Source organism: Phyllostomus hastatus, unplaced genomic scaffold, assembly GCF_019186645.2.
Source record: "Phyllostomus hastatus isolate PE091 unplaced genomic scaffold, TTU_PhHast_1.1 phas_scaffold_501, whole genome shotgun sequence".
NCBI lineage: Eukaryota > Metazoa > Chordata > Mammalia > Chiroptera > Phyllostomidae > Phyllostomus > Phyllostomus hastatus.
In genome coordinates, this window is record NW_025334033.1 from 43108986 (window position 1) to 43134950 (window position 25965).

The window sequence follows — 25965 nt, forward strand, 5'->3', positions numbered from 1 at the left end:
GCCCAGAGCGGCTGTTGTCAAAGCAGCTTCCGTGACACCCCTCAGTGTGTGAGAACGTGAAAGGTGTTGTCGTACCCTGCAAGTTTTTGTTACCACTTGCCAATTTTGTTTCCTTCAGTTGTACCAAAAGTTCTCTGTTTAAACCCAGTGCCTCAAACATTGGAAAAGGTGCATTTGAGTCGACTTAGGATATACGTTTGTCAGCAGCTCCCAGGAGAAGTTTGTCACTTGTCTAAAACTATGCCTTATTAGATGCTAACCTGTAGTTAGCAAAGTCTTACATAGAAAACATTGTATTTCATCCTGAACATAATAAGATATGTATTGATCAGTAATTTTGTAAGCAAAACACAAATGCTTATTCCTAAAGGAATTTTTCTAGAAGGGTTAATATACTCTTTCAATATTCTGGAAGAGGGTGTGGGAAACAAATATAAATCAGCTTTTACCTCCAAATTTAAAATATCTATTATATAATTACTAGAATATTTTCATCTGTTATTAGGGGAAATTTTTCTACCAGATCAATAAGCAACCTTGTTGTTTCAGTACAAAAAAGAATACATTGTACTTTTTTATACTCTACGATAAGCATCTGGTCCTTAATGCGATAATATTTAAGTATGTAGAAGGTGAAAATTGGTTTTAGGGATTCTTGCTAAAGAGTAAGGTAAAAGTTTCCAGATTACCTCACTGAAGCTCATTACTTAATTCAATTAGTTTTAATAGAGAGAAATTTAGATGAGTTATGGCATGTATGTTAGGGCTAAAAAAAGCTAAAATACTTTATAATGTAACTAACTCCTTGAGAAGATGTTAACTTAAAAGCATGTGGTATATTTCCTTGTTTCCCAGCCGGCGTGTAAAGACCTCTTTTTCTGTTTGAATAGAGCACACAGCAATGTAAGCATTGCTTAATCATGTGTCGTGCAACTTTAAAAACTGGCCGGTCCACTAAAGTGTTTTCAGACACTCACACCCACATGCACACCCTCTCACGACACTACCTGTCTCCCGGGGCCTGCTGTTTAATGAACTGGGAGCCAGTTTGCGTCCTCTGAGCCCGGGAACGCTGTACCTGTGTACCTGCAGATCGGCTGCTTGGAAACCTGGGACGTCAGGTCACATGATTGTTGCTATGAGTGTGGAGGTGCAGTTTTCTTTTCTTTCTTACTTCTGCATATGTGTATATATATATATATATTTTTTTTTTCCTTTCTTTCTTTCTCTTGACTGGGGAAATGCTGCAAGTTAATAGGTGTTTGCAAGTCCAAATCTGAAAACTTTGGATTCCTGGTTTTTGATTGTTGGATTATCTTTGGATTTATCTTAGGGTGCCACACCTCCTATCAGGGCTGCCGCTGTGGGCTCTTCTATCAGGCAAGAAGCTTTTCAGACCACAGCAGTGAAGCCTAGACCAGAGCCTGCTGAAGTCCTGCATCTGTGCAAGACCCAGGTGGCCGAGCTGGAGCTGTGGCTGCACCAAGCCAACGTGGCATTTGAGCCGGAAACATTAAACGCAGCCATGCAGCAGGTGGTGGAACAGCAGCTGGCAGGGTGCCAGGTAAGGCTGATGGGTCAGAGTTCAGGGCTTTGCCTCTTCACCAGTCTCCAGATCTCTTTGCCAGTTTCTCTCATAGCAACAGTGCGTTTCTTTCTGTTACTCTGGCCACTGCATGGCTCTCGGCCTCTGGCCTTGACTTTCTGTTCTCAGGGTAATTATTTGAAATGATTCATGTAAAGAGTATTTGGGGACACAGTAGTAATGGATTAGAGCTCAGAATCTAGAGTCTACATCCAGGTCCGTCACATTAACCGAATTTGAGAAAGTGAACTTGTCACCTCATTTTCTGCATAAGCAGGTTATCTCTTAGGACTTTGCCAGGATTAAGTGAGATGAGGTGCGTAAACCAGCATCTGCTGTATAGAGGGCATAAATAGCGTTTAATAAATGCTGTTATTTCGATTCAGAATAATAAGTTCCTTGAAAGCTTATTCATCAGAAATGAAACTGAATGTCCTAGTTTGCAAGATTTTGCAGACGCAGCACAAAAGGCCTTCACTCCATTGTACTATGACTGCTCCTGCTGTTCCTTGCGAGGCACAGGAATAGAAACTGCCTCGCCTGCAGCCACTTTGAGTAACATCTGCAGGCTCAGCCTAAAAGTAGGGAATCCCTGTATCTGTATCCCTCCAGGGACGGGCTAGAGTGAGGATTTTATAGACGCATAATTGAGTGTCATAACAGCTGAAGCCCTTCCCCAGTGGTGCTTAGACCAGCCCTGGACTGGTGTCTCTGCTTGATTGGCTCATTTGTCTGCTGAAGTGGTCCCCGGGGGTGAGGACAACTTCTCAGAGTACCCCGTCTCACTGGCCCAGTCACAGGGAGCTTTTCTATAGCCTGCGCTAGGGTGACGGGTAGTCGACCCCAGGTCCAAGACGGACACGGCTCTCCTTTTCGCTTTCAGATTCAGTGCCTGCCTAGTGGGGGACCCAAGCAGGCAAGCTGACCTCCTTCCTTGGACAGCCAAGCACCTCTGACCCTAAAAGTCAGCTCTGAGGGGTGGGCTCACTCAAATACTGTCACAGCCGCATGGCCTGATAGATGAGGCATGGGAGTCTGGAGAAGACCGTTGTACAACACAGAACAGCACTGTGCTAAACTGAACCTATAGCATTTCAAAAGTGGAGTAGGAGCCACTTGACTCCGTCCAGGATCAATCTGCCAATTGATTGTCCTGTTGACTAGGTAGACCTTCATACCAATTCCTCAATCATCACCAAATTCCCTGCTTGGACTGCTTGTGAGTTCAATGACTTGGGGGGCTGCTGAAGGAAAAGACACCACCAAAAGGTGGCAGTAGCACACAAGGAGCTTCATTTGGGCAGAAGTTTGGTGGACTGGGAAGGAGACTTTAGAGGCAAGGGATGGGGGTGGGGCCACCACTCGGAAGGGGAAGAGGACAAGGAATCTCCCGGTGGCTCCAGAATCCAGAGGAGCCTTATGCATCTAGGTAGTGTCCCAGAGCTCTGATGGACAGCGGAGGCCGGGGTCTTTCAGAGCCCTTGAGTTCATCTTAACCATGCTGGCAGGCATGGGTCCAGTCTTGAGTTTGGCACCAGTGGGATTTGAGCTAATGGCCTTGGCCTGCTGTGAATAATTAAACATTATAGAGACCAATATATAGGGCTATCTTTGGCTCATTTACATAAGACAATGGCACATATAGTTTCATATTAAACAAAAGCCTTTTAGTGGTCTGTAAAAATGCCAGGTTCTCCATGGGAAAATGTACAAAGGGCAGGTTCAGACAGATTAGTCAAAAATTATTTTCGGTAATTTGAGAAAAAATGTTCAGCCTTGATTATTTAAAACATATAAATCACTACAGCTGTTGTCTTGTTCTGACATTACATTGGCAAAAATTATATCATACTGGAAAACTGGAGAAAAAGCCCTACTAATGTCTTATAGTTCTGCCCAGTCATTCAGTGTTCTGGGAGGTCAGCTGTCAGCTGTAAAATGTTCATCTCCTTTGACCTAATTCTTTGGCCATTACTTTATTTGCCTTCTGAAAATAACCCAAAAAGGAAGAAAATGTTCACGGCAGTATCAATTACAATGGTGAAGAACTGGAAACAGCTTAAAAGCGTAACAATATTCCTATTGTTAAGTGCATCATGGAATGTCAACTTGTAACTATTAACATTGGAAAGATGAAGCATATGCATGTAGGCACGTGAAAAAGTGTATATAACCTAGCGAAGGGGAAAAAATGAGCACAAAATTATAGTCCACTTTGCTTACAGCCACTCTAAAATCCATGAGTCCGTATTATTTAAGCTTAAAAGAATCTATACATGATACAAATAGTTTGTGTGGATGGAGGAGTTAATAAGGTGTACGATTTGAAAATTTGTTGTAAGGCTAGAGTTTTTCCTTAAGTTTCTCTCAAAGAACTGAGCTCATTCTTAGTGGCGCACCGAGTTTTGAGCACAGATGACCCCAGTGCTGGAGTGTGAGTCTGCACGTGCCCGTGTGCTTGCGTGCCCAGCCAGCCGGCACCCCAGGCAGGGCAGACCTGGTCTGTGGAGGACGAGGAATACAGTGACAGTGACTTACTGGGAAACTTCCTCCAGCTGATTTATTTTTAGACCCACATGTAAGTGGCCAGATTTATCAATGACTTACTGTTTTAGGTTCCAAATTATTTCCTCTGTGGTCTTCTGATATTTTGGAAGCTTATTTGGCTTGAGAAAGAAAAGGAGAAAGAGCAAGGAAAGAATTTTCCAAGAGCAGTGGGGCCACCCGCCTCCCCAGTACAGGCTGTAGAAAATCTCCCTGTGACAGGGCCAGTGAGATGGGGTACTCCGAGTGAAATTCTTCCTTTAAATTACTCCTCAATACTTGCAACAGAAGAAGGTTAGGATGGTGGAAGAAAATAATAGTTGGCACAGAATATATATCAGCCACTGGCCAAAGTACATAGATTTAACTCTAACTTATCAAAGTGAGCCTAGGAAGCAAGTTTTGTTATTATCCCCATTTTGCACATGATTAGAGGCAGACTCTAGTCATGCAAAGTGGGTTGCCTGAGTTTACCCAGCTACCTACCAAGTAGCCAGGCTGGGATCCAAACCCAGGAAATCTAGTTCCAGTGTCTGTATTCTTAACCACTGTGCTATGCTGGATACATTCAGGTACAGTTTCTAAAGTGACTGTAGAATCACTTATCTTTGAGAATGACAGATGCAATTTGGAGCTGGTTTGGTTGCACCCTTGTTGATAAGCATAGGAATTATGTGAAAGTTTTTTTGCCCCCCAAGGTCTCTTCCAACCTCTGTTTCTAGGACTTCTTATAATGTTTAGGTAGAGAAAGTGACTCTAACTTGCATTGGGATATAACACTCTTTCGAGACCAAAACCATGAATAATTAAATGATTTTATTTTCTAGGCTATGCTAACAGAGATTGAGCACAAGGTTGCCTCTCTGTTAGAGAACTGCAAAGATCAGGGTTTGGGAGATAGCGGAGCCATTCAGCAGGAGGCTGAAGCACTTGCCTTGAAACTAAAAACTGTGAAGTGCAATTTGGAAAAGGTCCAGCTGATGCTTCAGGAGAAATACAATGAAGACCAGGTAAAATATGGCTATGTAGAGACACGTATGTGTGTATATGTTTAAGGTAGACCCATTGGGAAGGAGCGTGGGCGGAGGTGATGAGACAGCTACAGATGAGTTGCACTGCATAAGAAAGCCCTGTGCCTCTTCCAGCTGTGAGGGGTAGCTGCCCTGCCGTTTGTTATTGGTTTCTTTTTGCTGCATAATTTTCCTGTTTAGGTTGTTATTACTGATGGTGTTGGCTTCATTTGGGTTGGGTTGATTGGATTGGGTTGATCTTGCTGGCAATGAGGTCTGGTGTAAGCTTTCTTTGTAAAAGAAGGATGCATTTTAAAGGGGTTTTGTGAACTAACAGACTGGAAAACAAAGCCTTTGTAGATAAGATTAAAATTTGACATCAGAAACACAAAACCTGTTTCCAGTGTACTTTTGTTTTTCATTTACAAATATTTACATGCACTAATCATAGTACTGTGTAGTTAAAATGTTCTTGTGACTCAAAAGCATTCTGTGTTTAAAAATGCAAATGTATATCTTATGAGTAGGCTCTTACTATACATAGGAAATAAATATGTATATGTTTGTATATATCTCCATACTTATGAGATGGTTGTTCTTACTTGGGGGGGCTTATATTCACAGAAATAAGCTTAGCTGAGATACACAAGCCATATGGTTCCCCTTTCCTATTAATATATTCCTTTTTTAAGCAAATTCTATGTATATTGTAGACATAAGGGATATTTTAATTTATAAGCATAATACTATTTCTCTTTGATTTTTTTTTTACTCTGTTCTTATGGGAAAAAATAGACTTCCTGGCTTTTAGTGATTGATTGGGTAAGTAAGTTGAGGAAATGATAAGGAGACCTCTTCATCAAATATAGTGGTTTTTGAAGTTTTTATGAAATCAGTACACTAAATTGTAGTGTATAATTAGAGTAAATAACAAAATATAGTTGTTTACTTTATATAAAATATTTCCATTATGTAGTCTCATTATTAGAATTGAAATAAGTGGGTCATCTTTTGAAATAAGTAGCCTACCATAAAATTTTTTGCAGCAGTCTGCCATTCTGAAGCAACCTGCGGAGCATCAGAAAGTTTTCCAACCAGATAACCTTTCTGAATTTGAATCTATTATAATGGAAAGGCCGCCATTCAGCAGACAGAAAGATTCACAGCAGCAGCAGGTAATGTGAGCCTCTAACAGTCGTAAGGATAAAAAATAATCCACGGAATTTCCCTTGAACTGAATCCTGGAATGGAGTATTTTTTTCTGCCGCTGAACGGGCAGTGTGGTGTGCAGCAGCTCTGCGTCTGAGTGCCCACCGCAGCATCTGCCTTGCTCTCGTGGCCACAGCTGGGGACACTCTAACCTCGCTACTTTATTAACTTGCATCTTGTATCAAACTAAATGTGTTATCTTCAGGTGAACTTACTTGTGTCACTGCAATACCTCTTTCCCTACTTCAAAATGTGTTAGTACACTTTTGGTGATTTGCCACATGTGATACACACATACACAAAGGTCTGTCCGGAAAAAAAAAATCCAGCCATTGTTAATATAAGAACAGTTTGTGCGACACGGATGTAACCTGGCAGCCAAGGAGAGTGGACTGGAATGCACATGCAATAACACAACAATAACAACTTCACTGTATTATTCAGTGGGAGCAGTAGATGCCATTGAATGTGCATGTGTACTGTGTGGTTGTTGCATTCAAACTGAGTGAGCAAGTAGAGCAATGAATCTGCATCATATTTTTGTCTGTGTTAAGTTTGAACATTCTTCCATGGAAACTATTTTAATGGCTTTCAGCGATGATGCAATGAATGCAGTGAAAATAAAAGTGTGGCACAAATACTTCAAAGATGGTCAAAAATCTGTTGAAAATGATCCACATTCTGGAAGGCCTGCAACAAGCACAGCACTTGAGAATGTTGAATGTGTATGGCTGCAATCAACAAACATCGGCAACTGACAGTGAGAAAACTAGAAGCTGATTTGGGAATTTCGAAACTACTGTGTCTGAGATTTTGATATAGGATCTTGGCATGAAAAATGTCATGGCAAGGCCCTGGCTGGCAAAGCTCAGTGGATTGAGTGCGGGCTGCGAACCAAAGCATCACAGGTTTGATTCCATGTCAGGGCACATGCCTGAGTTGCAGGCCATGGCCCCCAGCAACCACACATTGATGTTTCTCTCTCCCTTCCCTCTCTAAAAATAAATAAATAAAATCTTAAAAAAAAAGAAGAAAAAAGAAAAATGTCATGGCAGAATTCTTTGCATGGCTTTTCCTACAAGAATGGAAAGAACATCATGTTGCAGTTGCTAATGACTTGATTCAAACCACTACCAATGAACCAGATTTCCTCAACAAGGTCATAACTTTGAAGGGGACTGAGGTGTCATTGTCCTGTGTATAATGTTACCTGTATCTTCTATCTTCTTCGATAAATGTCTCTATTTTTCATATTACATGGCTGGATACCTTCTGGACAGACCTTGTATGTAAACAACACTTGTGTGAAATATTTTAAATAGGTTTTTGAAAAATATGAATTAGAACAAGCAAGCAAAAAAGAGAAATAGTAAATATGATTTAGGAAGTGGTTCAAAATCAGATGATTTCAACAGAAGAAACCCTTGGGTGGTCAGTGAAAACCTTGATTGATTGGACCATTTCAATCTTATTCAATCATAGATACTGGAGTTGAAACCAGTGGAACAGAAAGATTTAATCAAATTCATAGAATTTAATGCTAAGAAAATGTGGCCCGAGGATTGCCAACATGATAAAGATGCAACTGAGAAATCATCTATGAGGTAAAATGTTTTTAAAGAGTTGGGCATGCAGTAGTTTGTTGGTTGAGAGAATTAAGAGTGTTTCTTACAAAACATTGTTTGAAGGTAAGAAAATTTTTGTATGTTGATTATTCTTTGTACCTTCTGTTTTTCCTTGAAAGCAGTGAGGCATCTAGCCCTGAAAATGATGCTCCAGACTCGGGCTTGTCAAGCTCAGGCCGAAATGGGGATAAGTGGCGATATTTACATCATGAACTCTCGTCAAAAGCAAGGCTACCTCTCCCTCAGCTTGTGGAGCCTCAGGTCAGTGAGTTACCTCTGAAAGTCCAACAGGCATTCCTTAAATACACATGCATGTTCTGCATTATGAAGCAATTTATTTTCAAAAAGCAAAGTTGCCAAGTGGGTTTTCCAGTTGGCTGACCTTTCCCCACCCTCCTGGAGACAGGCCTTCCTTACGTGCCCCACCCCTTGGTGCTTCTCCAGCATCCTGGGGTTCCCTGAGCACAGCTTCTACTACACCGACGCCTGTTTATTGTCTGTATTGCCCATCATATGGTATGAGAAGAAAGATTGTGTCCCCCTGGTTCATATGTGAATGCCTGGCACAGCAGTTAGAACATTATACAATCTCAGTTACTGTATATTGAATGAATAAAGTGTGGACGAGAAAGAGGTCACATACTAAACCTGACAAGCTCAGAGGAGGCCACCATGACAGGCCCTGCAAACTCAGAGACTGAAAGTAACTAGATAAGATGGTCTGAACATAAAAATTCCTAAGTAAAAGTGGATCATGGCAGGGGGTAGGGTCCTCGGCCTATAGCTTCCTTGACAAAGGTCAATCTTTACCTTAAGTGAGCTTTTCTATCATTTTTTTGCATCTAAGATAACATACCTTTGGAATGTCAGTCTCCTTTTCCAGATACCCACATACCAGAGCGCGAGACCACAGAGCCCCTCATTGTTATCCTGTTCCCCGCATACCATTTCTATGTGCTGTAAACGTTAATTGTTAACTGTCCTGTATCCTTCAGTGTAAAAAGAAGTATGTGACCCTCTGTTTTACTGTTTTTTCAATCTCAAAGGCTCCCCACTTTGCTTTCTCCCTTCTCCCTAATCTACCAGCGATGAATTTCATTAACCATAGCCCCCTTATAGCTCCTCCTTTGGCTCTAATGTATAAGGTAAGCTGTAAAGCTGCCATTCTCCAGAACATTTTCTCAGTCTGGTGAGATTTTGCTTTCTGGCAATTGTCCGTTTGGCTCAAATAATCTCACAGAAATTCTCTACAGGTTTGGATGTTTCTTACATGTACAAAATGAGTGCATAATATATGTACAAAACACTTTGAAAAATGATACAGTGCTATATGAGTGTTATTCATCAAGAGAGTATTTGGAATCTGCAGCATGCTAGCCGCTGTGCCCATGGTACCTGTCAGTCGCTATTCCCACCAGCCTACCTTAGTGTTGCTGTTACTGGCCTTACTCATCCTGTGCCAACTACTGCTGGATTTCTCTTTAACTGGGAGCTCGTGAGCAGGATAACGTTGTTGCTCGTAGCAGTGAAGCTTTTGCCTTCAACATTGCATTCAAACTCCCCAGGCAGAGGTTAACAAACATTCCCCAATTCCCCAGTCTCGTAGGAACTTTTTGGCTATCTTCTATTCTGCAGAGGACCTTATTTGACCAGTTACACTTGAATCAAACTCCTTCGTAGGGATTTAGTCTTGACTTCTCCCGTTGTCCTCTCTCCATTGTGTTTATCGTCTCTTTCCAAGAGTAGATACCATTCGTAGTTCTTTCACCAAACAGAGCCACCTGTCACCCCACCCTGTGACTTTTTATGTCAGTTCCAAGAAAGAAATAACTCGGAATCATTCTCTCTTCTGAAGTCATGGCTCATTTTCAAAACTTATTTGGCTTTCCAGTAACAAAGTCAAGATGCAGATCTGTTCCTGGAGTGACTGTATTTTATCTTAAGCGTTGTCTAGTTTGTCAAGCATTGTCAAGCGTTGTCAAGCGTTGTCAGGAATTTACTAGTAAGTGGGAGAGAAACAGCTAATCTGGTGATGTGGATAGCATTGCTACTAAATTGGAAGATTAGTGATTTTACTCTGTTTTTCAAATTATGTTTTTCCCCTTGTTTTGCCATCTGAATGGATCTTCAAATGTTTTAAGTAAAGGCTGTCATGACTTTTCCAAAATATTTAAAATTTAATTACTTTTTCTTATAAACCAAGAGGTTAACTTGGAAGGCAGCATGCTAATGCTTTATTTAGGCTCTTTTGCTGTTTTGCATTAATACCAGCAAAATATCAAATAACCTCTAATAGCATTTTCTCTTTTAAAAATAGGTCGCCACAGATATGAGTAATCTACTTCGTGTGAGTGTGCATAACTTTAGATACCCAACAACTGAAGAACTGAAAACTTATACCAGCCAACTTGAAGACCTGCGTCAGGAAGCAAATAACCTTCACACACAGGTAGCAGCTGTGCATTATGCATTTTCCTCACTGCAACAACAAAAAGGGGGAAGTCATATTGTAAATTGGTCATAATTTTCTTTACAGACAAATAATAGAACACATGATGGAATGGGTTTTAGAATTGCAAAAAGAATTTCTCTCTCTTGCCAACTGGGATAAATTTAGTAGTGGTTGTCTAGAACACCAAGTGCAAAGGCTTCTGAACCTGAGTCCAGGGTTAACAGGGAAGAGGGCCACAATTGATTGGTCCTGTCCGCAGTGGTGCTCTGGGATTGGAAGGGTGAAGAGGGTGAGGAGGAGGATCAGGAAGGTTTCCGACCTTGAGTAGGTTTAACGCTGAGACGTGTGCCAGGTAATGTTAGGTATCCATCAGAGTAGCCTGTAGGAATCAGAGCCCCAATTGGGGTGATTACTAGCTTTAGCATGTTCTAAAATCACTTGTAATTGGTCAAGAATTCAAGATGATTGTGGGCAAAGAAAAAGAGGTGGTTCCAACAGCATGTGCTAAAACGGACCTGTGGCTCTTAAATTCTCCAGGACATAGTGGCACTCCCTTAGGGAACCCCATGGAGTTCTGCATCCAGGGGTGGCTTTAATTGTTACAATCAGCCCATAAATGACACTCCTAACTCCCCCTTGCTTCACAGCCTGTCCCTGTCTTTTTAAAATTGTAGATGTAATCAACATATAACATTGCATTAGTTTCAGGTGTTTGACACGATGATTCAATATTTGTATATACTGGGAAGTGCTGACTACAATAAGACTAATCAACGTCCATTGTCAAACATAGTTATATATTGTTTTCCTTGTGATGAGAACTTTCTAGATGTACTTTCTTACCAACTTTCAAATATGTGACACAGTATTATATATTATAGTCATCATGCTATACCGTCCTTATCTTTAAAATATTTTACCTCTCTGGAATCAACCCCTTCAACCTCCTTGCCTTCTTTCCCTTCTCCAGGCATGCTTGATTTCTTTAACCCACTTCCTGCTACACTGAAATGTGGGAGGTGGGAGCAGGGGGCAGAGGAGTAGTATGATTTTGCTGGGACCACACTTCCACCTATGGCTCCACTAACCAACTCCTTCATGTTGTGATTTACCTTTGAGTACACCATTCAGTTGTCAACTCCCTACCTGACAATGAGTTGCTTAAACTCAATGTGTTTGAAAATGACTGATTGTAAAAAAAGGTATAACATTATAAACTCTAACAGAAACCAGGGAAAATGTGGGCAGAGGAAGGCAAGGCACCCTAACGATTTTTTTTTTCTCTTGACTCAGGAAAACACAACAGAAGAAGCATACATACATTTGGATAAAAAGTTATTTGAACTATTCCTGACCCTCAGTCGGTGCCTTGGCAGGGTAGAGGAGGTGCTGCAGACCCCGGGGCTCTCCAGAGGGGATGTGTGTGCCCAGCAGGCGTACTACGAGGTAGGGACTAACAGCAAGGCCGTGTGCTGGCCATTCCCGCAGTCAGGCCCCTGTTTAAGCCAGAGCTGCAGCCTCTGAAGCTCAGAGCTCCTTCACTATCTTCCTGTCTCTCCACTTTGCAGACACTGGCTCTTGAACTGAAAAAACTTTACTTAGCTATGAGTGACAAGAAGAATGATCTTTTGAAAGCCATGACTAGGCCTGGTGGGACCACCAGCTTGTTCCCTGAGTGTTTTGATAGCCTCCAAATTTACCTGGAGCACACGCAGGCTGCTGCCGCATCCAGAAGCAAGTCCCTGAAAGCTGGCCTCGACTATAACCGCAGTTACCAGGTACGGGTCTTGGTGCTCCGCCTAGGTTGGCAATGTTTCAGGTTCCTTTGTGGACCCCTAATTTCTGTAGGTTTCTCTTCCTGGTGGCATTTGTGAATAGGAATTGCTAAGGAAAGCAATGAGGCTTTCTTTCTGTGAAGGTCTTTTGGTTCTACTGCTTATAGTTGGAGACCATTCCAAAGCCGGAACCTTTCTAAAATCTTGGGTATGCACATGTTATGTTGAGCTAAAGGAGTGTTTCTTTCCTGTATTGCATTCAGCCACTCGTGAATGTCTTATGGGAGGATTCCTAGGTAAGAGGGAACCATGAAAGTTTTGAGCAAAGAAATGCCAGTTTGTGTACGTTTCAGGGAGGCTCACCTCGTAATCGTCTAAGGTGGCCTGGAGGAGAGACTTGAGGCAGCTAGACTAGTTAGGAAGCTACTAAAATTATCCAATGAAAAAAAAATGAAATACAACAGGACTTATGAAGGAGTCTTACTCATAAGATCAAACCTGAGCCTGATACATAGTGAAATGTATTCTGATGATGTCCTGTGATATCTGGGATTCGCTCCACCATTTATCGGAGGGAAGGGAGGTCACGTGCAGCCGAGAAAGCTCTAGAGAGCGCAGCCGTGAGATGAGCAGGCACAAGTCAGCAATTGTTGGAGCTGGACCATGGCAGTGCAGGGGTTTCTCTGTTTTGGTGCATGTTTGAAATTTCTGATGGCACAAAAATTAGACAACTAAATTTTTTCTTAAAAAAGGTATTGAAACCCTAAATGAAATTCTCACTGTTTCTGGCACTATCTTTTTATACAGAATGAAATAAAGCGGTTATATGATCAACTTATTAAGAATAAAACATCTTTACAACAGTCTTTGAATGAAATTAGTGGCCAGAGTATTGATGAACAACTTCAGGTAATCACGTCAAAATCATTCAAACTGACCTAACCTTGGAATCTCGTGTTTAAGCTGTGCTTCTGAACCGCTTCCCTTTGTGAGCAAAGCGAGGTGTAAGCAAATAAATAAAAATGAAAATGTTTGTGTTGAGCTTCAGAAACATCTCTTAAGTAGTACGCTGTGAAGTGTAAATCCAAACAAGGAAAGACCTTTGTCACCTGTCACCTGAAGAAAATTTTAAGTTTGTGCAGTGTTGGGAAATGCACCCTCACCCTCTTAGTGGGAGTGCTGCTTGGGGACCATTTGGTTAGACTGTATCCAAATTTTCAGCATAGATGCTCTTGCATTCCAAAGCAGTTTCATTTCATTTGTTTATTCAGCAAGTATTAATCAAGGACCTGCTCTGTTCAGACGCTGCTGTCGGTGCTGGAATGCATTTATTTGAAGGAAATAAGTGTACCGAGATAAGTGTGTATATAAATATTCAAGGATGGACCTGGCAGCACTGCTTGAATTAAAAACTAAATGGCCCACAAGTCCATTAAGAGTAGACTCTTACAAACAGTGAGCAGCCCAACAGTGGCAAACCATGCATCTGTGAAAACGCCTTAGGGAAAAGCTGCCAACTAGGGGTCTTTGGGGAGAGCTGGAAGTGAGGGGGGAAAGTAGGACTTTCATTTTCCCTTGCTGTTTAACTTTTAAAAGAACACTACACTTCTCCAACTTATTTAAAGTGTTTTATTTTTGTGCATTGTCTCTTCAGAAGGCAGATGCCTGTACAGTGGACCTGCAGAACTCTGAGAACCGAGTAGCAAAACTTGGAGCCGAAGGGCAGAGGCTTCATTTACCTTACCCTGTACTCCAAGAGGTTTACAAATTAGAGGTATGTCTGAGCAGAAAACATGCAAGGAGTGAATAATTATGATTTATTACAAGGAGTAAGACTTTTTCCTCCCACCGTGGAGTTTAGATTTGCTCTTCATTTGGATTATCTTCATGTCTGGATGAAACTGTTCGGCACCCCTGCTCTGTCCTTTCAGGATGTGCTTGACAGCATGTGGGGCATCCTGAGAGCCAGGTACTCGGAGCTCAGCAGCCCTGGCATCACCGAGAGCCAGCAGGATGCTTTGTCGCAAGGCTTGGAGGAACTGGTGAATATCGGAAAGGAAAGGCTTGCCCACGACTACTTACAGCAAACCAAAAGTAAAGTTGCCTTACAGGCCCGAATACAGAATCACAAGGTAAGGCCCATGGGCCGGATCACGGTTTCGTAGGTGAAGTTTCCCTGAGTGTGAGCCCGGAGCATCCAGTTTCTTCCTTGGTTAACTCTACATCATTTATTCATTCTATTAACAAGCATCTATTAGAATGCTTATTGTGTACCAGGAACCCTTCCAAACTCTAAGAATATGATGGTGAATGAAAGCAGACATAGTTCCTTACATTTGTGGAGCTTTCCATTGATTGGGAAGACATTTCTCAAGGAATCATCCAGACAGACTTAAAGCTTTGAGAGCATTTAATGAGGAATCTTAGTTCAGGAGGTTAGAAAAGGCTTCTTGAGAACTGAGATCAAAGGAAACATTTATTTAAATATATAAAAGCATGTCTAGTGTAATGTCACAATAAACCCTTTAGTTTTCCGTTAATTTCATTAAACAAAACCTCATGATTACCATAAAAAGATATGCAGTGATTTAAGTGCCGATAATAAAAACCAGGTGAGACATAGTTCCTACCTTCAGCAAGCTTAAATCAAGGCCTTTGTAAAGTAGGCCTTCATCTAAGAAACTTGAAGGTAAATATGTATACAGAGTGGAGGGGAAGAGGTGAAAATAATAGCAATTGGTGGGCCCTAGACTAGCTGCCCTATAAATCTTCCATGTGTCCTTTACAAGGAATCAGAGAAGGGACTCACGTTGAGGTTCCTCCAAACAAGTAGAGAGGACAGCTGGTGTAAATGGAGAAGACCATGTGAAGGGAAGCTCTCCCCTTTAAAGGCTTTTGAAGTGCATTCTGGGAGCTTGTATGTACCAGACCCCAAAAGATCCCATCAACAGATTCCCTTTAGTTAGCCATTTCACTAAGCAGAAGTTAAGGGTTAGGGTTTAGGAACTCCTGGCTATTGAATGCGTGGGCTTCTTGGGCTAATACATCTATCCATCCAACTTATTGTCTGGACATTAATCAGCTACAGCATTATCTACCTTTTTGTAAAGTTTCTTAAACCTTAGAATGACTGATTTAGGAAAATCTCACTGGAAATAGAAATTAATTAATAATGTTTGCTCTTTAACATGGACTATTTTATAGAAAATGTTAGTTAGGATGTTTTTTCTTTATGATTTGTTAAAATGTCCTTAGTGCTTATAGATTAAGGGTTACATAGTCAATTTTTTGTTTTCTCATGTGTTTGACTCTGTGTGACTGTCCTGGGATTTGGGATTTAAAAAGCAACTATAACTGTAAAAAAGTTAAAGTAACATGGTTTGTAAGGTTTTCACCATGAAGAAATATATATTAAAACCATCTCCACTTTACAGCTTTTCTTCCAGAAGCTTGTTGCTGACATGCTGTTAATCCAAACATACTCCAACAAAATGCTTCCGTCTTTATTGCAAAAGAAAGAGACATTTTGGGCAGAACAAGTAAAAGAGGTTAAATTACTAGAAGAAAGGTCACACCAACATGGAATAAAGCTTCAGAGTTTGTTGCAGGTATTTGAGTTACATCAACTTCGTGCTTAAGCTGAGAATTTCAGATTCTCAACCACCACCGCCAGGTGTCGAAAACAAATGCCGAGGTGCCATTAAGCAGCGATCAAGTGGGAGGTAACCACGAGGGTCCTGCTCTCTGAGTGAAACACTAGCTGAGGTTTCCTATGTGTCAGTTCGGGGTGGCACAGCATCTTTTCCCCTTCTAGGTGTGTGTAGTGCCAATAAGCAAAATTGAAAGCACGTTGAGATCTTGAATGGATCATCTGGATGGAATAGCGTCCCGTTCAGAAACTGCCCTTCCTGAAAGGGCAGGCCCAGATGCTCTTCATGACACTGACGTGGATTCATGACCATCTTGTCCCATTTCCAAGAACAAAATGAAGCTTACCTAAAGCTTTTTCTCCATTTAAAGATTTTCCCCTTTAACTTTTTAAACACAGTGGATGTTAGCCAGTGAAGAAAATAGCCAAAAAGTGAGGAATTATTCAACTTTGTAATGTGATATGATATGGTGTTATTTTATGCTACTAAAGTTCTCCAGTTAGTGTGTCAAACGGATATTTATAGTAATATTTCATGGTATCGACAATAAGACTTCATGATCCCAGTGAGTGCCACTAATAGCCTGGGGACCCACTATTTCATTAGATATGAGAATTAGGAAGGTGGTTATTTTTCCAGTGGATAATATCTAGTGTCCATAAGTCCTCTCTCTAGAGTGCTGAGACCCTAGAGGTGGGCATCTGTAGAAACGGAGAGAGCAGGACAAGGCAAGACTGAGGCTAAGGCAGTGTAAGCCCAGCCCTTCAGACAGTGAAGTTATGCTTTAAGCACCACAGGGTAATGTTCTATGGACTGGGGGTTGGGGCAGGGAGGGAGGACGAAGCCTCGTGGAAACTTCTGTGGACAAAGGCTTTAAGTTAGCCCTTTGCCTTTCCAACTAAGAGAGAGGCTCTCTTACAGCTCTAAAGCCTCCACTGAGGTGGAGGATATGCTGAGGATATCACTTGAACTTAATCATTTTCGCCCCTACTCAACTTGTTGAGACAAACATAAAACACTAATGCCAGCTGGATTTTAAAAAACCTTCCCCACCAAGGCGGTAGAGTGACTCTCCCTTAGACACTGAGGTCTTACTAGAGTGGGTTATATCTCTCAGAAACCCCTAGAATGTGTGCTTCAATTTTGTGTACCATCTTAGAGTTTGTTTTTGTTTTTATGATTAGTTTTTGTCATTGTCTGGAATTAATTAAGAGGACTTCTATTGATTTTATGCTCTTGATTCTCTAGAAATGGGAAGAATTTGATGAAAACTATGTCTCTCTTGAGAAGGACCTGGACATTCTTGTATCCACATTGCCCTCTGTGAGTTTGGTGGAAGAGACAGAGGAAAGATTACTGGAAAGGATTTCATTTTACCAGGTATTTTGCTTCCATTGAAACTGTCAAAGACATGGTCAGTAGCACTTTGTGTGTGTGCATGCACCACGCGCTTACTAAATTGTTTGAATTTGAAAGTGAATGATTTGAATTCAGATGAAATATCATTCATCACATAAATCACTGCCAGACATATTCAGGGACACTATAGATTTGAATGTGAGCTCAGCATAGCCACACACGGCCTGGGGTCGAGGACCGCGGTCTGTGTCCCAGCTCTCACTTATCCGTAGACCGTAGATGACCTTGCTGCTCCTGCCTGTCTAAAGAGGTGGATGTCAGTGGTTGTGGAAATGAGCTAACGTATGGAAAGAACTTTGGAAACCATGAGCTTCTAAACATATATTTAGTTTTATTGCCACAGCAACCTCTGATTGGACATAACCTATGGTCCAGACCATAATCCATCACCTGCCACAAGTGTCATAAAAAGACTTCACACTTTCAAACTTTTCATGTGTAACTTTTAGTATCATTCTCAGAGTCTCTGTGTCTCAGATTTCGATGTCACAGAAAAGATAAAACCTTGAAATGATTTTTGAGTGGCACTGAGAATATGACCAAGATAAAAATGAGTTTTAAGTCTTCTCAGGTTTTAACTTGAGAATGTAAGTAATATGAATCTGAATTGTTTGGCTAGAGGTAGCAATCAAATACCAACTTTAAAACGTCAGAAGCAGGTTTGTTGCCTGAAGAGACTGGTTGGAAAATGAAAGCCTGAAGTACTTGGCAGGGCCCTGTTCAGAGGCATCTAAGCTCCTATTAGCAACATTTTCCCAAGGCTGGAACGCTGTAGTTATGTTCTCCAAATACCTAGAAAGCTACAGGTGATGTCTCTGCCATCTTATTTTATTGAGGCTGACTCTAAGGTATATCTCAATCCACTGGGAAGCTGCTATTTTAATGCATTGTTGGCCTCCGGATACAGAAGGTGTCACCTGAACAGCTGAGAGAAGGCTGTTGAAAACATAGACCATTTTAAACCTCATTGTATTAAGAAATAGTCAATACTAGCAAAACTAATATAAACCTGATTATTTTCCCAAAAGTGACTATATCCCTTAAGGTGTAACCTGAGAGTCTGTGGAAATGAAATCACTGTTGTAAGACATTGAAATAAATTTACCAGACTATGAAAAGTCAGGTGTCTTGTAAAGCCCTTTCACTTGCTGACTTCTTAAGGTCGTCCTCGTTCTTGTGCCTCAGGCTGGGGTTTGCATCTTGGTCAGTGGGCATCTGTGGGATGTGGAACGTAGGTGTCAGATGCACGGCCTTTGGAGTCCAAACAAACCTGTGTTCAAATGCTTGCTCAGAACCTCATGGGCTGAGTGACCAGTGCAGTCTGAGTCCATTTATAAAATGGGGAACTTAAAGCTCCTCAGAGATGCTCTGAAGATTGAGTGTCTCATATTGAAGGCTCAGAAAATTAGAGCCAATTTTCTTTTAACCAATGTTGGACATTTTATTCTAGCCTGCAGGATGGGGCAGCGGGCAGTGGGGGGGGGGGGTCACCAGTAGGAGTGATGAGAAGGACATTGGAAGTAGAATTTTTGGTAAGTTTTAAAAAGGCTTAAGTTAATTGGAAAATGGCAAAAGTTCCGTTTTGATTGTAATTTATTTTGAAATTAAATATATTTTTAATTATATTTTATTGTTATGCTATTACAGTTCTCCTGATTTTACCCCCTTTGCCCCCACTTCTACCCAGCACCCCCCACTCCTCAGGCAATACCCACCACCATTATTCAGGTCCATGAGTCACGCTTAGAAGTTCTTTTTCCTGTACTGTACTTTACATCCCCATGGCTGTTCTGTAACTGCCTATTTGTACTTCTTAATCCCCTTACCTCTTCACCCATTCCCCCAAATTCCCCTCTCATCTGGCAACCATCGAACATATCCATGTGCTCTACATATCCATGATTTTGTCTCTGTTCTTGTTTGCTTAGTTGGTTTTTTAGATTCAGTTGTTGATATATAAGTATTTTTGCCATTTTATTGTTCATAGTTCTGATCTTTTTCTTAAATGAGTCCCTTTAACATTTCATATAATAATGGTTTGGTGATGATGAACTCCTTTATTTTTTCTTGTCTGGGAAGCTCTTTATCTGCCCTTCCATTCTAAATGATAGCTTTGCTGGGCAGAGCATCTTGGCTATAGGTCCCTGCTTTTCATGACTTTGAATATTTCTTGCCAATCCCTTCTAGCCTGCAAAGTTTCTTTTGAGAAATCAGCAGACAGTCTTATGGGAACTCCTTTGTAGGTAACTAACTATCTCCTTTCCTCTTGCTATTTTTAAGATTCTCTCTTTATCTTTAACCTTTGGCATTTTAATGATGATGTGTCTTGGAGTGGGACTCTCTGTGCTCCCTGAACTTGCATGTCTTTTTCCTTCACCAAAATAGGGAAATATTCTTTCACTGTTTTTTCAAATAGATTACCAATTTCCTGCTTTTTCTCTTACCCTTCTGGCACCTCTATGATGCGATTGTTGGATTGCTTGAAGTCGTCCTAGAGTCTACTTATACCATCCTCATTTTTTTTTATTACTTTTTCTTCTTGATCTGATTGGTTGTTTTTTGCTTCCTCGTGTTCCAAATCATTGATTTGATCCTTGGCTTCATCCACTCTACTGTTGTTTCCCTGTAAATTCTTCTTCACTTCAATTAGTGTATCCTTGGTTCCTGACTGGATCTTTTTTATGCTGTTGAGGTCCTCACTAAGTTCCTTGAGTATCCTTAAAATCAATGTTTTGAATTCTGCATCTAAGAGGTTGCTTATCTCCATTTTGTTTAGTTCTTTTTCTGGAGTTTTGATCTGTTCTTTCATTTGGTCCATGTGTCTTTGTCTCCCCATTTTGTCAGCCTCCCTGTGTTTGTTTCTATGTTTTAGGTAGAGCTACTTTGATTCCATGTCTTGGTAGCATGGCCTAATGTAGTAGGTGTCCTACAGGGTCCTATGGCACAGCCTCCCCTATCACTTAAGCTTGGTACTCGAGGTGCACTCTTCCTGTGGGCTCAGTATACCCTCCTCTTGCAGTTGACCTTGGTTGCTGTTGGCAGATCAGTGGGAGGGAGTTACCCAGCCCAGTCAGCTACAAAAATTGGCTGTGACCACTGACCACCAACTTCTGCTCTCTGTGGAGGATCAGATATACAGGGGAAGGATAGTGATGCTCTGATGTGGTATGTAGCTATCCTCTGGGTATGCTGGTTAAGATCAGCCCCCACCTGTGTTTTGCCTGTGCCCACCCCACCTGAGCTATGAAGCAATCTGAGATGGCTGCTACTTGTGCTGCTGGGCTTGGTGATTCCCATGTGAAGGCAAGTTGTAAATGTAGACTGACTGCTGCTAGTGCCAGGCCTGGGGCTCACTGAGGCCAGCTGTTGCTTATTTGAGAAGATTTTGGAAGTTTGAAAGGTTAGCCTAGACCAATTATTCATATGGAAAACCAGCTTGGGTGGGCGGGTAGGTTGGGTGGGGCAGAGTCTCTGGGGATCTCCAAGGCTGGTCAAACAGAGCCAGCCAGGTTGATGGAGTCTAAGGTATAGCACCAGTGTGCTGGCTCTCTGGGGTGAAGTTTTAGAAAAGGGACAATGGCCTCTGCTCACCTTGATTGCAGACACTTTATTTTCTCCCTGTGTGCCATTGATGCCTTTCAAGCTGCTTTACTAGTGCTGGAGCTCAGGAGTGTATCTGAGTAGGTGAGTCTGTGTGGGTTCTCTAAGAGGAACTGCTTGGGGCTCCAGCAATGTCTTCCACCAACTCAATCCCTGCTGACTTTGCAGCCAGAAGTTGTGGGGACTTATCTTCCTGGCACTACAGTCCTGGGTTAGAGGCCCTGGTGTGGGGCTGGGACTCCTCACTTCCAAGGTATCCTTCCCAAATTTTTATCTACCACACGTGGGTGAAGGACCAGCCCTTTCTGCGTCTTCACCTCTCCTACCAGTCTGGAAGGATGTGGTTTCCTTAATTCTCTAGTTGTCAGACTTCCATTCATCTTAATTTCTGACAATTGTGAGTGATGGTTGTTCTACACTTTAGTTGTAATTTTGATGTGGTTGTGCAAAGAGGCAGGCCATGTCTGCCTATGCTGCCATCTTAAAAACTAAATTTAAATAGCTGTCAGGATAAGTGTCATTAGCTGAACCCAACTGTGGAAGATAATTGCCATAAGACAGAGTTCTCTTCAGGGGGTTATTGTATTCTCAGTTTTGAATAATTTTATTTTTCTTTCCATGAAGTTTCATTAGTGATGTGCTGTCTGCTTTAATTTATTCTCCTGAAGTCCTTTTCCTTTCTCCCTACCAAATCTTTACATTTAGGAGACTCTGGAAATGAAATGTTTGTACTATTTGGGTCTAAAGGCTAGTCAAGAAATATTTTCTTCTTGATCCCCTTCATATCTAGGTTACAATATAAAATGCTCAAAGGGGGCAGGCAGGAGGACAGAAATAAGGGGCGTGGGTGGTCTCCAGCTGGAGGGGGGCTGCAGCTGCAGTACCGGGGGCCAGAGCCAGCAGACTCCAGCCGAAGGCTGTTTTTGCTCATTTCAGCCTCTCTTTGCCCCCGGAGAATGCAGACCCAGGTGGCTACAAATTCCAGTTTTTCCAGAGGCTCACAAAAGTTCCTGACTTCTATGTAAAATTTCCTGATATTCAAAGTAATCTTTAGGCCACACACAACCTGCCTGCAAGCTGAAAGCGCCCCATGGATTGCCAGCTCTTTTGTTTTAGGTGGAGGAATTACCTATTAAACCTAAAGCTGCGAATTTTTGTTTTCTGTTCACATGTCTGAAGTCTGTACAGCTGAATCTGTGCAGTAGAAGTGTGTTAGTTGGAAACTCGCATCAATAAACCGTAACTCCTGTTTGTCCAGCCAGCCTGCAATAGTCTTCAGGGTTAGGGAAGTGGTAATGTTTCTTCAGTGGACTCCACCGTAGGTGTTTTATGAAATATTTGTGAGTAGATTGGTTGGTTTCATTTCAAAATAATTCATTCTGTGACTTGACTTGTATTAGCAAATAAAAAGAAACATTGATGAGAAGCACGCCCGGCTTTACCAGACTCTGAATGAAGGCAAGCAGCTGGTGGTGTCAGTGAGCTGTCCTGAATTAGAAGGCCAGATTGCAAAACTAGAGGAGCAGTGGTTGTCCCTAAACAAAAAAATCGACCATGAGCTACACAGACTACAAATGCTTCTCAAGCACCTGCTCAGGTATGTTCCCTTAGAGATTGATTGGTGTCAAATTTTGCTGCGGAAAAAGACCTCAGAGGGATTCTGCCATCCACTGGATTTTACATGTGGTCCCTATTGTACAGTTTTGCTTTGACAGTGAGGCAATGGGGTCCCTTTTCTGGGCTGCAGGGGGACTGGAGTTGTTGATACTGGTTTGTTAGACTCAGAATATATAATCAGTTCTATGGAAGCTAGGAATTGTAAAATTATACACATTACCTTTATACTATGATGGTGCTCTTTCCTGTCCCAAAAGTTTTGAAATTTATAAGAAATTAAATAATTTTAGCTAAGAGTAGTTTTGGGTTTTTCCTTTTCATTGAACTTATTGGGGTGACACTGGTGAACAAAATTATACAGGTTGCAGGTGCACAGTTCCACAACACATCATCTGTACACTGTACTGTGTGTTCACCACCCTAAGTCAAGTCTCCTTCCATCACCATTTATCTCCCTTACCCTCCTCCCCCTCCCCCCACCTCCCCTAACATAATCATTTGAATGAATCTTTGTAGTTCTTCAGAGACTTTGTTTGCTTAGTTGGTATAACTTGAACCCCTTGAGGAAAGTAAAGAACATAATGGTTAAACCTCATTCTCATTCCTGCCTGTTATTGGGGCTGTCTTAACCTAAAGAAGTTTAAAAGTTACAAGAGTGGTAGAGTTTAGCTTGTGTATTTTAATCACATCCGCTAAATGTGTTGGCATCTAGCCAACTGCATGTTTCTGTTTGTTACATAATTTGTACAAATGCCGGTTATATTTTTGCTACACACAAATCTATAGAGGACATTTGATGAATGTCCTCTATAGGAATAAAATAATATTCCTATAGGACAGGAAAAAAATAATCCCTGTCCTCACCTATTGGTCTGCTTTGGTGTTGCTGTAATCAGAAATTTAAAAAAGAATGTTTAGCCTTCAAAATGTTTCTTTCTTCTTGAGTAGTCATAATGGAGAGAGTAGTAAAAACTCCAGGAGCATCAGATTTGGGGCATAGGATAATGCAGGGCATAATCCTCATAGTCATCATCGTTGTATGAATAAGAGGGCTGCTGAACACAGAAAAACGTAAAGTAAAATAAGAAGAAAATATGCTGGTGATGCGCATTCCTAATTTCCTTTCTCTCTTTGCTCTTACTAGTTATAACAGAGATTCGGACCAGTTAACCAAGTGGTTGGAAGCTTCTCAGCAAACTCTGAACTACTGGAAGGAGCAGTCCCTCAATGTGTCTCAGGACTTGGATACAATCAGAAGCAACATAGACAGTTTCTTTGTAAGTTGGATTAGAAGATGCGCAGATAATTATCCATCAGAAATAAATATCAGGGGAAAATGTTCAGGGTTGATATGATAGTCTCCATGACCATTTGATAAGGAATAAAACTTGGACTAATAACAACTGTGTTCTCTAAACAAAACTATTTGCTTATCTTAACACCTTTTATGCATTTATAATAATGATGGAGTATGTTTTTAATGGACCCTATGAAGTATACACAAGTTTAAAACCTGCTCTGACACAGGGCATGTTTTACAAATACGGAAAATAACTGCTGCCTCCCCCACCCACCGCCTGCCCAAAACACCAGGATTATTGAGTCGTAAATGTTAAAGTTTATAAATACATGGTTTTAGCCCTGGCTGGCATAGCTCAGTGCATTGAGCTTGGGCTGCGAACCAAAGTGTCGCAGGTTCGATTCCCAGTCAGGGCACCTGCCCGGGTTGCAGGCCATGGCCCCCAGCAACTGCACATTGATGTTTCTCTCTCTCTCTCTTTCTCCCTCCCTACCCTCTCTAAAAATAAATAAAATCTTTAAAAAAAACAGTATTTTAAATACATGGTTTTAAACTACAGAAAACTGGTGTGTCTTCTCAATGTTATTTCTTCTAAAATGTTTCTTTCAAATATTTTTTCTAAAATGTTGTTGTTTTGAGATTTTTTCTTTTAAGTATTACTTTTGCATTATAAATTTCATGTTAGAAACATCTGGCCTTTTCTCCTTCTATTTTTCTTATTTTGTAGCTCTGATTGCTTGTTTTGGTATTAATATGTAGATATTTTTAAATATACTTTTAAAAAAACCTAAGTGTACAGGAAAGATTTCAAATATTTTAGTTAAAACTTTGTTATATTTAGTTCATTTAGTATGAACTGTGTGTTGTGTACTATACTTTTTTAAAGTTGAAACAATAATTTGTCTATTTTTAAAAATATTAATCATTAGAGTATAAGCCACTCAAGGGGCAGGCATTCCATCTTTTCTGTTCCCCTCCATACATCTAATGCCTGGAGCAGTGTCTGACCCTTAGCAGGAGAAGTACGAGTGTTCGTGCACGCGTGTGCATGCACACAGGCACGTACACACAGGCACATGCATGTACATTTGTGCTATTTGAATCAAATTCATTTATTTTGTTTTGAACTCTACCCAGTTATTCTGACTCTTAGCTACTCTGTTCTATATTTAAATTTTTTTAATTTCTAAGTTTTAAAACTGTCTCCTACAGGAGTTTTCAAAGGAACTTGATGAAAAGTCCTCCTTGAAGACTGCAGTGATAAGTACCGGGAACCAACTTCTTCACCTGAAAGAGGCTGATACGGCCACACTGAGAGCTTCTTTAGCCCAGTTTGAACAAAAATGGACAATGGTCATAACTCAACTTCCAGATATTCAAGAAAAACTTCACCAGGTAAGTATTTAAAGACCCAGCATTTAAATTAGCATTCACTTGTTAGCTCACAAATATTTTAAAATTATTTCTTCGACTCAATAATTTTCATTGACACTATCTATTTTTCTCTGGTGCCACTGAATGTAGGTCTTAATTACTGGACTCTTCTCCAATGGGATCTTACCTGAGAGAGAAATCAGACTTAATTACTTTATTTTCCAGTTATCTGCACCACTGTGTTAGTTTATGTGAAGGTCATTGTCATTGTTTTGGGGTCATTCATTCTAAGCTTGAATTCTGGGTTTGTTTTTGTGAGTAACATACATAATCATGTAACAAGACCTTTTATCAAACCAGATTATCATCTTTAGTGATGTCCTGATTCATTTTGTTAACTGCAGGTAATTAAATGGAAATCATTTTGTCTTTGCAGCTTCAGATGGAGAAATTGCCATCTCGTAAAGCAATCACAGAGATGATTAGCTGGATGAACAATGTGGAGCATCAAACCGCAGGTGAAGACTCTGAGCATTCGCTGAGTTCTGCATCTCAAGTTAAAAATCTTCTTCAGAAGTACAAGGTAATTATACAAAAAGAGCCAGAGGCCTTTGCATTAAATAACAAGGCAAGACAATTGAAGAAGAAATGCTGAACACAGAGAAATGTACAATATAACTTAGAAAAACTAATTCTGGGTGTCGGGGACAGGGTGGTGGGTGATTCTCGAGAGAGTAGTATGCTTGTTCTTACTCAGCTTAAACCCCTCCTCAGCACAGGACTGTGTCTGAGCTTTTAACTGGCT

At 41.0% G+C, this 25965-nt stretch overlaps 1 protein-coding gene across 11 annotated transcripts in view; it reads left to right on the forward strand.

Moving 5' to 3' along the window:
* Positions 1-25965, forward strand: part of SYNE2 (spectrin repeat containing nuclear envelope protein 2) — a 289942-nt gene that overhangs the window by 200833 nt on the left and 63144 nt on the right. For 7 of the 11 annotated variants that reach the window (XM_045822428.1, XM_045822429.1, XM_045822433.1 and 4 more), the window contains 17 exons: positions 1334-1564; positions 4957-5139; positions 6186-6314; positions 7831-7952; positions 8093-8234; positions 10291-10422; positions 11719-11871; positions 11994-12203; positions 13008-13109; positions 13855-13974; positions 14132-14332; positions 15635-15808; positions 17099-17230; positions 22270-22466; positions 23631-23763; positions 24999-25181; positions 25597-25743. In XM_045822428.1, the coding sequence (XP_045678384.1) occupies positions 1334-1564; positions 4957-5139; positions 6186-6314; positions 7831-7952; positions 8093-8234; positions 10291-10422; positions 11719-11871; positions 11994-12203; positions 13008-13109; positions 13855-13974; positions 14132-14332; positions 15635-15808; positions 17099-17230; positions 22270-22466; positions 23631-23763; positions 24999-25181; positions 25597-25743 (2691 nt within the window). Of the gene's footprint in view, positions 1-1019; positions 1151-1333; positions 1565-4956; positions 5140-6185; positions 6315-7830; positions 7953-8092; positions 8235-10290; positions 10423-11718; positions 11872-11993; positions 12204-13007; positions 13110-13854; positions 13975-14131; positions 14333-15634; positions 15809-17098; positions 17231-22269; positions 22467-23630; positions 23764-24998; positions 25182-25596; positions 25744-25965 lie in introns of those variants that run through there. The other 4 variants (XM_045822438.1, XM_045822439.1, XM_045822430.1 and 1 more) reach the window with 4 other exon arrangements.